General features: G+C 46.6%; 1 protein-coding gene across 2 annotated transcripts in view; it reads right to left on the minus strand.

The window, feature by feature from the left end:
* The window catches only part of LOC145360995 (transmembrane protein 205-like), a 26,004-nt gene extending 9,274 nt beyond the window's left edge, over positions 1-16,730 (minus strand). The window contains exons 1-4 of one of the 2 annotated variants that reach the window (XM_080216513.1): positions 16,660-16,730; positions 13,289-13,409; positions 7,729-7,892; positions 6,759-6,958 (exon numbers count right to left, since the gene is read on the minus strand). In XM_080216513.1, coding sequence (XP_080072639.1) covers positions 6,759-6,958; positions 7,729-7,892; positions 13,289-13,388 — 464 coding nt within the window. In that variant the 5' untranslated portion in view covers positions 13,389-13,409; positions 16,660-16,730. Of the gene's footprint in view, positions 1-5,596; positions 6,959-7,728; positions 7,893-13,288; positions 13,410-16,659 lie in introns of those variants that run through there. The other variant, XM_080216514.1, reaches the window with a different exon arrangement.
* Between the last annotated feature and the right edge of the window lie 57 nt (positions 16,731-16,787).

Genomic DNA, 16,787 nt, shown 5'->3' on the forward strand with positions numbered 1-16,787 from the left:
ATAAACTCAGTGAATGACTCCTACACACACTTATTGACTCAATGTACACTGTTCATATGCAGCTCCGTGCCTGAGCAGAACATCTGACTGAGGAATACTGTATACAGGCAGTTCTCACCCCCTTCAACCTCACTGAATCCCTTCTCAAACCCACCCTCATGCCCCCTCCCCCACTTTCACCACATCCCCTCACCCAACCCTCACTGAATTCCCTCAAACCCACCCTCTTTCTCCCCCTCCCACTTACACAACTCCTCACTTAATCCAACCCTCACTGAATCCCCTCAACCCCATCCTCACCACCAAAACTTTCCTATTATTCCTCCCCACACTGATGGTGGCACAGTTGCTAGCACTATTGCCTCACAGCACCGGGGACCTGGGTTCAATTCCCTGCATCCCTAGCTTGGGTCACTGTCCTTGTGGAGTCTGCACGTTCTCCCCATATCTACGTGGGTTTCCTCCAGGTGATCTGGTTTCCTCCCACAGTCTGAAAGACGTGCTGGTTAGGCACACTGACTTGAACAGGTGCTGGAGCATGGCGAATAGGGGAATATCACAGTAACTTCATTGCAGTGTTAATGTAAGCCTTACTTGTGACAAATGAATAAACTTTAAATTTTGACTCCAACTTCACCATATTACTTTGTCTTCATGTGTGATATCCCCTAACATATATAATGAATAGTTTGAACAAGCAGCAGCAAATGTTTCATTTCCCTGCCCTAACACACTGGCTCTGAGATCAGTTACAGTCACAGCACTTTCCCTGACTGACAGCAGACTAATCAGGCATTTTCCTCCTCAGCCACTGTCTAAATCCATTCTGAAAATCTGGAAATAGCTCCAAAATGTGAAAGGCTGTGACTGTGTCCGAGCTGCACTGTGCAGGAACAAAACAAAAGGTGCTCTTGTGAAATGTGATGGCTTCAGGTTTTTCAATGAGTACATTTAATGCACAGTTGTTAAGATCACACCAGTGGGAAGGGGAAGAGGTGAGAATGCAATGTTTCAAGTTTTCTTGTAAGAGCAAAAAGGTAAAAGCATTTCAACAAGAACTCAATGACTCTCACCGACACTTGGCAGGTTTGAAGGTAACTTGGAAACTGCGATATCTGAACATATCAGTCACTCGCTTCCTTTACTGGCTTCAGGCAGGCAGATCAGATTTACAGAATCCATTTTCTAAGTCAACCTGTACATCACTGCTCATGTGGTCTCAAGTTAGACCGAAGGCACTTACATTCCTTATAGTTGTACTGGTTCAGTGAAATGCCCTTGTGCCTCTGATGGATTTTTACGGAAGGTTACAGTATATTGTCAATATGCTGCAGTCATGTAGAATCATAGAATCCCTACAGTGCAGAAGGAGGCCACTTAGCCCATCAAATCTGTACCAACCACAATCCCACCCAGGCCCAATTCCCGTAACCCCACATATTTACCCTGCTAACCCCCCTGACACTAGGGTAAATTTAGCATGGCCAATCAACCTACCCCGCACATTTTCTGGACTGTGGGGGGAAACGGGAGCACTCAGAGAACCCCATGCAGACACGGGCAGAATGTGCAAACTGTACACAGTGACCCAAGGTTAGAATTGAACCTAGGTCCCTGTTGCTGTGAGGCAACAGTACTAACCACTGTGTCACCCTCCGAGAGTACTAAGCAGTGACACTCACTTACATCAAAAGTCATTTCAATATTGCTGTTTCTGTGGTTTTCTTCTCTGTCTTGTGGAGGTTGGCAGACTTCCTCTGATAATATTAACCCTCAGGACATTCTTCTGACTGGATTCAGTCATTCACAGATTATCTGACATATCTGACAGCTGATCCCTTTCAGTCATTCCCCAAAGTTCAAACATGCACCCACTTACACCGTTTCCAGCATGGCTTCCCAGATTCAGAAGTAACACACTGGCTAATTATCCTCCCTCTACCTATTTAAGATGAACTGTATAGCTGCCGGTTATAATCTGCTATCAGCAGCAACATCTACACAGCTCATGGCTAGAGTAGGAGATTTTCCTCCTAACTGCTCAGAGACAAGACTCTATCTTTAAATAAGCATGACAGCTTTTATTTAAAAGGATGTATTTCTTTCTACCCTTTATCCTGAATCCAAATTCCATGGGTGGGGATCCCTGGAGGTATAAACTGAGGACTTTCTTACTGTTTACAGCTTGAGACAACAGATGGTAAACAGCACGGTGACACAGTGGTTAGCACTGCTGCCTCACATTGCCAGGGACCTGGGTTCAATTCCTGGCTTGGGTCACTGTGTGGAGTTTGCACGTTCTCCAAAGATGTGCAGGTTTGGTGGATCGGTTATGCTAAATTGTCCCTTAGTGTCGGTTGATGGGCTGAATGACCTCCTTCTGCACTGTAGGGATTCTGAGACTCCAGCTCAGGGCGACCGGGGATAAAGGAGTCACTCTGGCTGCCTGCCTGTCTGGAATAATCACACCCATACGCAGCGGTGCTAGAAAGGGGCACATAGTGCCTAGTGATCCTCTCAAGGGTACTGCAGGGCACACACCGTGTGATTAACATGGTTAATATTATGGTTTTGTTTCTCTTGGTTTGATTAGATGTTGTGCTGAGATTATTCCTCCTGAGGTTTCGGTTTTAGCTCAGTGACATTGTGGCAACTCAGTGTCACCCTTATTAATTGAACCACATTGGCCACATTCACATGGAACATTATCTCCAACAAAACAAATTCAAAACAGAACAAATGGAAATACTCAGTCAGTCTGGCAGCACCTGCGGAGAGCGACAGGTTAAATGTTTCAGCTGTGGTATGTCAACTGAACTGGGAAAGTTAGGAAGCCCATTGTTTTAATATGGAAATGGAGAGGGTGGATAAAAGGTCAGAGGACAGGAGACATTTAATAAGAAAACGGCTGGTGGTGACGGGTAAAAGGGAGTGTTAATGGGACAAATTTATATATAAGAGGTTTCCAGTGGAAAACAGAAAATGCTGGAAAGTCTCAGCAGGTCTGACAGCATCTGTAAGGAGGAGAAAATAGACCCAATGTTTCGAGTTTGGATGATCTTTTGTCAGAGCTACAAGCAAAGGAAATCAGAAGAAATTTATGCTAGTGGGTGGGGGGAAGGGGTTGTAATTGGACAAAGGAAATGTAAGGATGTGATTGCACTGGAGAGGGTGCAGAGGAGATTCACAGGGAGGTGCTGTCTGGGTTGGAACATTTAAGTTATGAAGAGAGGTTGGATAGGCTTGGGTTGTTTTCCCTGCAGCAGAGAAGACTGAGAGGCAACTTGATTGAGGTGAATGAGATTATGAGAGACATGGACAGAATGGAAAAGGAGCAGCTGTTCCCCTTAGTTGAAGGGTCAGTTACAAGTGGACACAAGTTGAAAGTGAGGGGTGGGAGGTTTAGGGGGGATTTGAGGAAAGGTGTATTTTACCCAGAGGGTGGTGACGGTCTGGAATGCACTGCCTGCGAGGGTGGAGGCGGGATACCTCACATCCTTTAAAAAGTAGCTGGATGAGCACTTGGCTCACTCAAGCCTATGGGCCAAGTGCTGGCAAGTGGGATTAGGTGGGCAGGTCAGGGCCTTTCATGCATTGGTGCAGACTCAATGGGTCGAAGGGCCTTTTCTGCATTGCATATTCTGTGATTCTGTAAATGATGATGAAGAAGGCTGAGAAGGGTGCTAAGAGTGTCCATTAAGTGATCAAAGTATGTGAATGGCTGGACAGAGCTACAGATGCTTAAGGGTTACCTGGAGGATGTGGCAGTTGTCCTGGTGAGGGGGGGGGGGTAAGAATGGAGAATGTGGCTACATAAATCTCTTCTGATTTTCTTTGCTCTTAGCTCTGACAAAGAGTCATCTAGACTCGAAATGTTGGCTCCGTTCTCTCTCCACAGATGCTGTCCATGAGATTTTCCAGCATATTCTATTTTTGTTTTAGATTCTAGCATCCGCAGTATTTTGCTTTGATCTTAATATTTCCAGAGGAGGTGTGAATGGAGCAGTGTAACGAATAGCTGCTGTAAGTGAATGTATTCCTCCAGTTTGTATTGGGTTTCACTGGGATAGCAGCTGAACTCAGGGATTTCACTGTGAGTGAATGGACAATTAAAGTGACTGGAAGCTCAGTGTCATGTTGTGGATTGATATTCCATGGACTGATTACCCAGCCTGTGCTCGGTCTCACCCTTATAGAGGCTGCTCTGTAAGCACTTTACAACCTTCTGGACTCAACACCAAGTTCAACCATTTCAGATTGAATTCTCTGCTCTTTCTCATGATTCTTTTGCCTGAACCTTGTTCTTCAGGTCAGATTGTAGCTCATTATCCTGCCATCGCTGTTTATGCACAATTGTATTGTTGTACACTGTGACACCACTGCGAGCGACAGAGTGGGCATTGGTCAGGAGTAAAGATCAAACCGTTATTAAAGACAATGGTCAAAAAAAAATCATATTCCCTGGTTCGATGGTGCACAGGGACGGAATGGAACTGGGGATCGGGATGGGGAGCAGAGGTTCTGATCCACTTGGTGCAGGCCAGAAGCTGCAGGGGGGGGGCCACACCCCGACTGCCCTCTGTCTGTGGGGCTCAGAAACTGGGTGAATGGCTTCAGGATCCAGAAAAGATCCAATCTGCGAACTGTTTCGTAAAAATGTCACCATTGGTCATCTGCACGATGAACAGATGAGTATTGGTGGCCACCCTGTGTTGGCAGGAGACACAGCAAACGCTGCCATTCACACCTTCTCTGCACACAGCTTTTATTTCTTTACTTGTCTCATTATCAGTCCCTTTGGCCTGACCTCAACAACTCTTCCGACTGTTGCCTGCTGCTCTATCCCAGACCTGGCTTTTATCCAACCTCCCCCATTCTTTCCACGTTAAAACGATGACATTTCTAACATTCCTCACTCTGAAATATGAATTCTCTCCCCAGATGCTGTCCAATCTGCTCAGCATTTCCAGTTTATATTTCAGGTTCTCAGAATCTGCAGTACGTTGCTGTTAGATAAGAAAAAGGCACCTTCCTGTATCCAACCCAACAGCATCTGATAACAAACTAACTTGTTTGTGCAAGTGAGGGAGCTGTATTAGAATATCCATCTTTTCCAATGTTGCGGAGGGTGTGAAGAGTCTACAGAAGGATCTAGATAGGCTGGGCGAATGGGCCAGGAACTGGCAAATGGAATTTAATGTTGGCAAGTGCAAGGTGGTCCACTTTGGTAGGAATAATGGTAGGAAGGACTATTACTTACATGGCGAAAAACTGCAGCAGGCGACGGTGCAGAGGGACCTCGGGGTCCTTGTGCATGAGTCGCAAAAACCCAGCCTGCAGGTGCAGCAGGTGGTCAGGAAGGCAAATGGGATGCTGGCCTTCATAGCGAGGGGGATTGAATATAAAAGTAGGGAGGTCTTGCTGCAGCTGTACAGGGCACTGGTGAGGCTGCAGCTGGAGTACTGTGTGCAGTTTTGATCGCCGCACTTACACAAGGATATTTTGGCCTTGGAGGGAGTGCAGAGGAGGTTTACTAGGCTGATGCCGGAGTTGAGGGGGTTGAGCTATGAGGAGAGGCTGAATAAACTAGGCTTGTACTCGTTAGAGTTCAGAAGAATGAGGGGAGATCTCATTGAGACATATAAGATGATGAATGGGATGGATAGGATAGAGGTGAAGAGACTCTTCCCTCTCAGAAAGGACAGTAGGACTAGGGGGCACAGCCTCAAGATAAAGGGGGCGCGGTTTAGAACGGAGTTGAGGAAGAACTTCTTCACTCAAAGGGTGGTGAACCTCTGGAATTCTCTGCCCATTGAACTGGTGGAGGCTGCCTCGCTAAATATTTTTAAGATGCGGGTTGATGGGTTTTTGATAAGCGAGGGGATTAAGGGTTATGGGGAGAGGGCGGGAAAGTGGAACTGAGCCACGACAGATCAGCTATGATCTTATTGAATGGCGGGGCAGGCTCGAAGGGCTAGATGGCCTACTCCTGCTCTTATTTCTTATGTTCTTATGTACCAAGCCATGTATGATCGAGTAGGAGTAAAGCTCCCTTTGCATATCTCCAGTCATGTGCATTAACTGCACCTTCATTGGGATGTACCCCACGTTTCCATTGTCCGCACTGACCATCCTTGTACGCGACATGGTAATGTTTCTCAGTCCCAGGGCAGCAGAGTGATACATCACCACCCGGTGCTGATCTCTGTCAGATCCTAATTCTAAACTGAAGCTGGTGTATCGAGACACACTTCAAATAGAAGAAAGCTAGAATTGCAAAACAAGGCACAGTTAATGTTCCCAAGAGAAGGCTGCAGTGCCAGAAGCATAACCATTGCCTCAAGTATGATTCAACACAATATTGACTGCGATCTTGTGCAGGGGATTTGCACTGTTAAACTCAGCTCACGTCACACCTTTACCACAGAGTCTCTGACTTGGCCTGGGTGCCAAAGCTAGAGTGAGGAAAGCCAGTGCTCCTCACAGTTAAAAGCTTTCCGAAGCTGGACAGTTTCCTGTTGATTAACAGTGATTGGCATCATTCGAGCACAATGATCAAAATGGAGATAACACACAAGAAATCGCAATTTCCAGAGTATTGCAAAATCCGGAAAGAAATATTGTGGCAGACTCAGAGGGAGATAACAGAGATTTTCTAGAATGTCTTCAGATTGGTTGCAGTGTAGAACAGATTCAGTCCATTACAGAAAACACAAATCAGGTTACACAGCATGGACAAGACATGGTACTTGACAAACCGTTGCCGCAGTTTCTGATATTTAGGGTCCTTTTTCTTTAGCTGCTTGTAGAGTTCCTGGTTGGTTACAAACCCCACCTCCTGGCCCAAGTGGTGCTCTTTCTCAATCTCGTGCATCTCCAGCGTAATCTCTATGGTGGTTTGACCAAACCACTGGGCATTAAAGGCAGAGAAGATCACGCAGACAAAAAACGATGTTATCTGTGAGAAAACAATGTGCTCGTCAGATCAGTGAGATTACTCTGGAATATCCCCAAGCACGGTCTGTTTCCCTGCACCTACTCATCTGCTGCAGAAGACACCATGGACTTTTGTCCTCAGAGTTCATCTTTGCTGCCTTTCATTAGCCAAAGCGGCTGCCTCTAACACAGACAGGACATCTCTGAGTCATCCTGCTGAGACTGGGAACTCTTGTCGTGTGAGGACACCAAACTATCTCCATTCAGGTGGCATCTCAGACCAGAGTTCCAACTCACTGGCCCTTCCCACAGTGTTCTTGCTCCACTACCGCTGATTATTGGTCAGCAAATTCTGCTTGCATTGTGTTTACTTCATTGCTAAAGTTAGTGAACTGCTTAAATGTTCCCCACCCTCTCCCCTCTCTGTGTTAACTTAGCCAATCTCAGCAGGGGTAATGGATGAGAACATTATAACTGATCACAACGTTCCTGGACACTGGGGGAGGAAAGAGGGGGGTCATTTGGAATCTCACTCTTGTTCACTTCCTGGTGATTTCTGTTGGGAATTAAGCAAGGGAAATAAAGGAGAGCCCCTTCAGTTGTGAGACAATTATTACCTACCAGCAGACGAGGAAAGGTCAGATATGTAACTGTGGAATATCACTGCAGTAACAGTCAAAGTCTTTGAGTGAATAGGAGACACAACTGGGAGAACAAAAGTAGCTCTTTTTGAAGTTACTGTATGTTGACCCTAGGTTACTACATTAGCTGTGTATGTTGTTTGTGAATTACCTGAATGGCTTCATCATTGTTGAGTAACTCGCGTGGGTGATACAAGGCATAAATAGCCAGGTTGAGGAATGAGCCTCCCAGGACAGAATAGAAATAGTAAGGAAACAAGCTGCTTTGAACTAAGCCGAAAGAATGTCTGCTAATGCTGTTAATCAGCACAAAACCTGCGGAGAAAGAACAATTTTAAGGCCTTTAAGTTCTGATCTTATCTCACAGACAAAAATTCAAACTTGTCAATGGTAAATTTAGAACTGATGTCAAGAAAATCTTTGTTATACAGAAAGTGATGAACACTTCGTACATACTTCCAACAGAGCGCTAGAGGGGAAAATCTGGAATCATTTAAATAACAACTGGATACTGCCAGGCATGGGGGCAGTGAACAGTATCTTTCCAGATGGGCATAACAGCCCCGATCATCTGTAATCAGCTAGAGAATCTCCCTCGCATTCCCTTTCCTGCCATCAACAAATTAACTCTTCCAATCACAGATTAACGGCTGAATCTGTCTCACACAAATTGACTTTCTATTATTAACGAAATTATTTTACTTCCGTTTTTTACACATCATTTAACAACATGTTATATTTAAAAAAAACATACTCTTTCTGATAAAGGGTCATCCAGACTCGGAGCTGGCTGGTCTGCACTGGCTACATTACGTGCTGAGACCAATGCAGTTTGAGGTTCTTGCTTCCAGTCTGGACGAGAACGAGGGCGGTGAGGTTGGTGAGCAAACTGCACACGGTACAGTGATGCAGACACAGGTCATAGACAAAGAGAAGGTGAAAAGGAATGTAGTAGTAATTGGGGATAGTGGGGTTAAGGGTATTGACACTGTCCTTTGTCACAATGATAAAGTGCACAGAAGGGTGTGTTGTCTGCCTGGTGCTCAGGTCCAGGATGTCGCATCTGGGCAGCAGAGGAACCTGGAGTGGGAGGGTGAGAATCCGATCGTTGTGGTACATGTGGGTGCCAACGACGTAGGCAAAATGTGAACTGAGGATCTGGGGAGGGAGTATGAAAAGCTGGGAATGGAATTAAAAAGTAGAACCGACAAGGTGGTTATCTCTGGGTTACTGCCTGAACCGAGTGCAGACGGGCGTAGGGTTGATAAGATTAAGGAAGTGAATGGGTGGCTCAGGGATTGGTGTGGGAGGAGTGGGTTTGAATTTATGGGGCATTGGCATCAGTATTGGGGTAGGTGGGACCTGTTCAGGTGGGATGGGGTTGGTCTGAACTGTGCTGGGACCAGAGTCCTGGCTAATCGTGTAAATAGGACTGTAGTTAGAGCTTTAAACTAATTTGGGGGGGGGGGGGGGTGGTGGTGGTGTGTGTGTGTGTGTGTGTGTGTGTGTGTGTGTGTGGAGGGTGCGAGGGTAGGTGACATTACGGGGTCTAAAGTAAAGGAGAGGGTGCAGGTAAGGGAGGAGGCCAAGGATATCCCAATAATAAAAGGAGTAGGCGGCGTGAGTATGGTTGGTGGTGTTCTGGCAAATAGGGTCCAGGTGAAGGCTGGGATGAAGGCACTTTATCTGAATGCACGAAGCATTCAGAATAAAGTGGATGAGCTGGTGGCGCAGAGCAGCACAAATGGATATGATCTGGTGGCCATTACAGAGACGTGGCTACAAGGTGACAGGGACTGGGAGCTGAATGACCAGGGGTGTCAAGTGTTTAGGAAGGATAGACGGGAGGAAAAAGGCGGGGGGTGGGGTGTAGCTCTGTTGATTAAGGATAGCATCAGGGTGGTAGTAAGGGATGATATAGGAACCAAAGAGCAGAACGTGGAATTGTTGTGGGTGGAGATTAGGAACAGCAAAGGGAGGAAGACGCTGGTGGGTGTTGTTTATAGGCCCCCTAATAATGATCTGGAGGTGGGGCGGGCTGTTAACGCGCAAATAAATGCGGCGTGCAGGAACGGAACAGCGATAATTATGGGGGATTTCTATCTACATATTGATTGGTCCACCCATGTTGGACGCGGTGGGCTTGAGGAGGAGTTCTTGGAACGCTGCCGGGATAGTTTCCTTGAACAGTGTGTGTTGGAGCCGACGAGGGAGCGAGCTATCTTGGATCTGGTGTTATGTAATGAGGCGAGTAGAATTAGGGACCTTTTGGTGAAGGATCCTCTTGGGGAGAGTGATCATTGTGTGGTGGAGTTTCTGATGCAGATGGAGGAGGAGAAAGTGGGTTCCCGGACATGTGTCCTTTGTTTGAACAGAGGGGAGTATGGTAGGATGAGAGAGGAATTGGCGAATGTTGATTGGGGGAGCGCGTTGGAAGGTAGGTCTGCTGAGGAACAGTGGAGGATCTTTAAGGAGGTCTTTCTTGGTGCTCAGCAGAAATTTATTCTGATGGTTAAAAAGGATCGTAGGAGGAGAGGTAATCAGCCGTGGATAATGAAGGAGGTGAAGGAAAGTGTTAAATTAAAAGCGGATGCGTTTAGAGTAGCTAAGAGTAGTGGGCGAGAAGAGGATTGGGAGAGGTTTAAATGTCAACAAAGATTGACAAAGAAGTTGATAAAGAAGGGTAGGAGAAACTATGAAGCTGGGCTAGCGCTTAATATAAAAAAGGATAGCAAGAGTTTTTATAAATACATAAAAAGGAAGAGGCTGACTAGGGTGAACGTTGGACCCTTGGAGGATGAGAGGGGGGACTTAGTGGTAGGGGATGGGGAAATGGCTGAGGCCTTGAATAACATTTTTGTTTCGGTCTTCACGGAGGAGGACGTGAATAATTTGCCGGGTGTTAGCGATGGAAAGATGGTAGGAGTGGAGGGCCTGAATGAAATTATTGTTACTAGAGAGGTGGTGCTCGACAGACTGGAGGGACTGATTGTGGACAAGTCCCCAGGACCAGATGGAATGCATCCAAGGGTTCTGAAAGAAATGGCAGAGGTGATAGTGGATGCCTTGGTGATTATTTTCCAAACGTCGCTGGATTCCGGGGAAGTGCCGGAAGATTGGAAAATGGCTAATGTTACGCCGTTGTTTAAGAAGGGTGGCAGGCAAAAGGCGGGGAATTATAGGCCAGTTAGTTTAATGTCTGTTGTAGGAAAAATGTTAGAATCCATGATCAAGGAGAAAATAGCAAGGCATCTTGAGGAGAATTGTTTGGTAGAGCAGACGCAGCACGGTTTCGTTAAGGGGAAGTCGTGTCTGACGAATTTATTGGAGTTCTATGAGGATGTGTCTAGGGCAGTGGATAGAGGACAGCCGGTAGATGTGGTCTTTCTTGATTTTCAGAAGGCGTTTGACAAGGTGCCTCACAAGAGGTTATTGCAGAAGGTCAGGGGGCATGGAGTTGGGGGTAGGGTGTTAGTGTGGATAGAGGATTGGTTGTCAAATAGGAGGCAGAGAGTGGGGGTCAATGGGTGCTATTCGGATTGGCAGTTGGTGACTAGTGGAGTGCCCCAGGGGTCGGTGCTGGGGCCTCAGCTATTTACCATTTATATAGATGATCTGGAGGAGGGAACCAAGTGTATGGTGTCGAAATTTGCTGATGACACCAAGATTGGTGGAACGGCAAATTGTGCGGAGGGCGTGGAGAGTCTGCAGAAGGATCTAGATAGGCTGGGCAAATGGGCCAGGAACTGGCAAATGGAATTTAATGTTGGCAAATGTGAGGCTGTCTACTTTGGTAGGAATGACTATTACTTACGTGGAGAAAAACTGCAGCAGGCGACGGTGCAGAGGGACCTCGGGGTCCTTGTGCATGAATCGCAAAAACCCAGCCTGCAGGTGCAGCAGGTGGTCAGGAAGGCGAATGGGATGCTGGCCTTCATAGTGAGGGGGATTGAATATAAAAGCAGGGAGGTCTTGCTGCAGCTGTATAGGGCATTGGTGAGGCCGCAGCTGGAGTACTGTGTGCAGTTTTGGTCGCCACACTTACGCAAGGATATTTTGGCCTTGGAGGGAGTGCAGAGGAGGTTTACTAGGCTGATACCGGAGTTGAGGGGGTTGAGCTATGAGGAGAGGCTGAATAAACTAGGCTTGTACTCGTTAGAGTTTAGAAGAATGAGGGGAGATCTCATTGAGACGTACAAGATGATGAATGGGATGGATAGGATAGAGGTGGAGAGACTCTTCCCGCTCAGAAAGGACAGTAGGACTAGAGGGCACAGCCTCAGGATAAAGGGGGGGCGGTTTAGAACGGAGTTGAGGAGGAACTTCTTCACTCAAAGGGTGGTGAATCTCTGGAATCCTCTGCCCATTGAAGTGGTGGAGGCTGCCTCACTAAATATTTTTAAGACGCGGGTTGATGGGTTTTTGATAAGCGAGGGGATTAAGGGTTATGGGGAGAGGGCGGGAATGTGGAACTGAGCCATGACAGATCAGTTATGATCTTATTGAATGGCGGGGCAGGCTCGAGGGGCTAGATGGCCTACTCCTGCTCCTATTTCTTATGTTCTTATGTTCAGTCGCGAGCAGGAACTCTGGGCTTTCGGTAATTCAAATCTGGGAAAGCAATCAGCAAACCGCAAACCAAAAACCTGTCGACCATTAAAATTCTGCAAATGTTGCACATTCAGCTGGCACGATGATGTCGATGTTGAAACTGTACCTGTAAAGATTTACAATGGAAATGTTGTATGTAAGTAATTGCTGTAATAATGTTGTTGCAGATTCTAGCCAGCAGCAGACGACTTTGCAAAACCTTGGATAAAATTAACCTCAATATCTTGCAACTACCCATGTCATTCACAATTAAAAACACACTAAAAAGTCTAAGCTTTCCTAGCTCCCAGGCTAGGTTGACCTTTCTGTAGGATTCTATTTTGTATATCCCGCCCCCACCTCCCCTGCTAGTGAGTTGCTAGTTATTGAGCTCCACTTACAGCTGCTTCAAGGGTTTCCAAGAGGGAGCAGGAAAGGATATCAACTCCAGAATTATTTAAAGGACAGATAAAAGCAAAATACTGCAGATGCTGGAATCTGAAATAAAAACAGAAAATGCTGGAAAATCTCAGCAGGTCTGACAGCATCTGTGGAGAGAGAGTAGAGCCAATGTTTCAAGTCAGGATGACCATTTGTCAGAAAGAGTATGTTTTGTTTGAATATAACACGCCATTAAATAATGTGTAAAAGAAAGAAGTAAAGTAATTTCATGAATAAAAAATAGTTTGTCTGAGATGGATTCAGCCGTTAATTTGTGATTGAAAGATTTAATTTGTTGGTCACAGACTCCCTACAGTGCAGGAGGAGGCTAATCAGCCCATTTAGTTTGTACCAACCACAATCCCATCCAGTTTCTATCCTGTAACCCCACATATTTACCTTGCTAATCCCCCTGACACTTGGGGCAATTTAGCACGGACAATCCACCAGACCAGCACATCTTTGGACTGGGAAAGGAAACCGGAGCAGTCAGAGGAAACCCATGCAGACACAGGGAGAACATGCGGATTGTGCACAGACTGTGACCTGAGGCCAGAATTGAACCTAGGTCTCTGGTGTGAGGTAGCCGTGCCACCAGATGGCATGGTTCTGAATGCAATCTTTAAAAAAACTTGTCAGCTGATTAACTCTTGGACAGCTGGCTCATTCTCACATCTTACCCGATATGAATGATACCCATATCTGCATGCCCCAGGAGGTAGACAGTATCATCAGGTGGGCTGCTTTGACCAGAGTGGTAGGTTCTCCTTCTGTCGGCATTCTGGACTCGTCAGACTCTGCCTGATTGAAATAAAGAAAAGTTAAGGCAGCCAAAGTATTTTCTTTATCCCAGTTTTCACCTCTCCTGAGACATGAAATCTTGGTGGTGGTGATGGTGGTGGCAGTGGGGGGCGATGGAAATGGGGTGAGTGGGAGGAGGGTGGATGGAAATGGAGGGGGGGGGTGGAGGCGTTGGTTCTTGGAACTGACACCCGTCCAGAACTGAGTCCAAGTGAAAAACTTTCTTAGAAAAAGCCAAATACTGCAGATGCTAGAAGTGTGCAATAAAAAACTGGAAATACTCAGCAGGTCAGGCAGCATCTGTGGAAGGAGGAAAAGAGTTAATGGCTGGAATTCCCCAGCAGGTTGAAGAGTCGCTGTAATCTCTGCTCACATCTCCTGGACCAGGAGATCTGTGAACCCTTCGGAAAAAAGGTTTCACCATCTCCTCCAGACAGGACCCTATTTTGCATGTGTGAACTTGCTGGTGATCTTTCTCCCAGGGCCAAAAGATTGTGGGTTCATCCCCAACTCCAGAAACTTCACTCAACGATCTACACTGACACACCAACAACACAGGCACACTCGCAGCTTCATGTGAGAAAACCTTTTGCTGTTCTGTTGCCTTGAGCCCATAATCCAGTGCAGTGCCGAGGGAGTGCCGCACTGCCGGAGGGTCAGCGCCGAGGGAGCGCCGCACAGTGGCGCAGTGGTTAGCTTTGGGTCTGTCTTTCAGATATGACATTAAACTAAAGCCTGTTTGCCCTCTTTTATTCATGTAAAAAAAAACCATGGCAATATTTTGTGGAGCAGCAAGGAGTTATCCCTGATGATCCGACTAGTATCTATCCCTGAACCAATGTCACAGAAATAGATGATCTGCTCATGATCACAATTCGGTGCATTAATTTGTTATCACATGTCCTACATGGAACAATGAACTTGGAAAGAATGTGTAATTGGCTGTGAAGCACTTTGGGTTGTTCTGAGCTCCTAACAGGTGCTATATAAATGCAAGCCATTTTTAACTTTCCTGTTTGTTATAGGGCAAGTCACGTTGAGGGATTGACTGCAAACAACACAAAGAAACAGAACCTGACATTTAGAAAAGAAGGCAGGCATGGTGGCACAGTGGTTAGCACTGCTGCCTCACAGCACCAGGGACCCGGGTTCAATTCCAGCCTCGAATGACTGTATGTGCGGAGTCTGCACATTCTCCGTGTTTGCATTGGTTTCCTCCAAAGCCCAAAGATGGTTAGGTTGATTGGCAACACTAAATTGCCTCTTAGTGTCAGGGAACCAGTGGGGTTAATACATGGGGTTACAGGGATAGGGATGGGTGGGATTATGGATGGGTGGACTGAATGGCCTCTTTCGGCACTGCAGGGATTCTATAATAATGTGCCAAATGGGAGGATTCAGTCACGCAGCCACTCAAGCCTGCTCTGCCATTCTACATCTCTGCCTTATTTTTCATTTATTCTTTTATGGGATGTGGGTATTGATGGCGAGGCCAGTATTTTTTGTCCATCCATAATTACCCTTGAACTGAGTGGCTTGCTTGGCCATTTCAGACAGCAGCTAAGACTTAGAATCATAGAATCCTTATAGTACAGAAAGAGGCCATTTGGCCCTTCAAGTCTGCACTGATCTCATTCCCACCCAGGCCTTACCCCCATATCCCTACATATTTAATCCCTCTAACGTATGCATCTCGGGACACTAGGGGGCAGTTTGAGCACGGCCAATCAACCTACCCCACACATCTTTGAACTGTGGGAGAAAACCAGAGCACCCGGAGGAAACCCACACAGACACGGGGAGAACATGCAAACTCCACACAGACAGTGACCCGAGCTGGGAATCGAACTCAGGTCCCTGGCACTGTGAAGCAGCAGAGCTAACCCACTGTGCTGCTCACCCTCAGTACTTGAGCGCATTGCTGTGGGTCTGGAGTCAAATGTAGGCCAGACCAGATAAGGATGGCAGATTTCCTAAAGGACATTAGTGAACCAAATGTTTTTTCCAAAAATCAATGACAGTTTAATGCTTACTGTCACTAAGGCTAGCTTTATATTCCAGATTTATTAATTGAATTTAAATTCCACCAGCTGCTGTGGTGGGATTTGAACTCAGGTTCCCACAGCATTAGCCTGGGATGGCTCTGGAAGTCTGGTCCAAACTTCAACATCGCTCCCCCCACCCCCATAGCTGTGGTTCTCTTTGTGGCCAACCTCTGTTTTAAAGAAGTTCTGAATTTATTCACAACTCACCAGGGCAGTGAATTTGAAAGATTCACAATTTCCTCATTATCAGTCCTAATCGAGTAACTCCCTATATAAGAACAGAACAAGGAACAAGAACTACAATCATGGCTGATCTTGTCTCAGCCTCATCTATACCTTCCTGCCCATTCACAATAGCCTTAAACCCGTCCACTGATTAAAAATCTATCATCACCTCTAATTTATTTAGTATTCCAGCATCCACTGCATTCTGGGTGGAGAATTCACACACCCTTTGGGTGAAGTAAGTCCTCGTTTGTGTTTTAAATCTGCCACCTAGAACTTTTGTTCTGAAACTCTGACCCCTGCTTCTCGACTCTCCAACCAAAGGGGTACACAGAAACCCATTCTGTATCTACTGGCTGGCTTCCTTAGTCCAGATTATATTTGGGCTGTTAGAATTCAAACGCCTTGTGAAAAATGGTCTGCTCTGTGCATTTTCCCCCTCCAATTATATTCCAAACTGTCAGCAAATAATGAACTCTGTTTCCCTCCACAGACACTGGCTGAGCTGCAGTTTCTGTCCTGATTTCCAGCTTCCACAGTATTTAACCTTGTGACTGACAGTTCAGATCGGCAAGTCTGACTGTGAGTAATGCGAGCTGTCTATAGTGAGATGTTACTGATAGCACAGCAACGATATTCGTGATTAATCTTTATATTTTATTGTTTAAAGCCAGTGATCAATAACGAGCTTTGGAATGGGCGGGGACAGGACGGGGGGAGGGGAGACAGGGGGCGTGGAGAGGATAGGGGGCGTGGTCGAGGTTAGGGGGCGGGGAGAGATAGGGGGCGTGGTCCAGGATAGGGGGCGTGGAGAGGATAGGGGGCGGGGAGAGATAGGGGCGTGGTCCTTTCCTGCGGGGTCAGGGGTGAGGTGAGGCCGCGCGGCCGGAAATGAGGTTTATTGTGAGGAGGCGGCGCCCACTTTATTCTCCGAGAAAGAAATGTCCCGTGGCGCAGAGCTGGAAGTTTCTGTCACTCACCCGCTGTCCCGATTAACAGGAACGGTCTTCACACAGCATCGACATCACGCTGACTGACACGGAGCATGCCCGGGAATAGAACCAATCAGAGGGAGGGGCGGGGCTACACTGAGAACGGAACCAATCAG

The sequence above is a fragment of the Carcharhinus amblyrhynchos genome, chromosome 33 (assembly GCF_965287045.1).
Source record: "Carcharhinus amblyrhynchos chromosome 33, sCarAmb.v2.hapA, whole genome shotgun sequence".
Classification (NCBI taxonomy): Eukaryota; Metazoa; Chordata; class Chondrichthyes; order Carcharhiniformes; family Carcharhinidae; genus Carcharhinus; species Carcharhinus amblyrhynchos.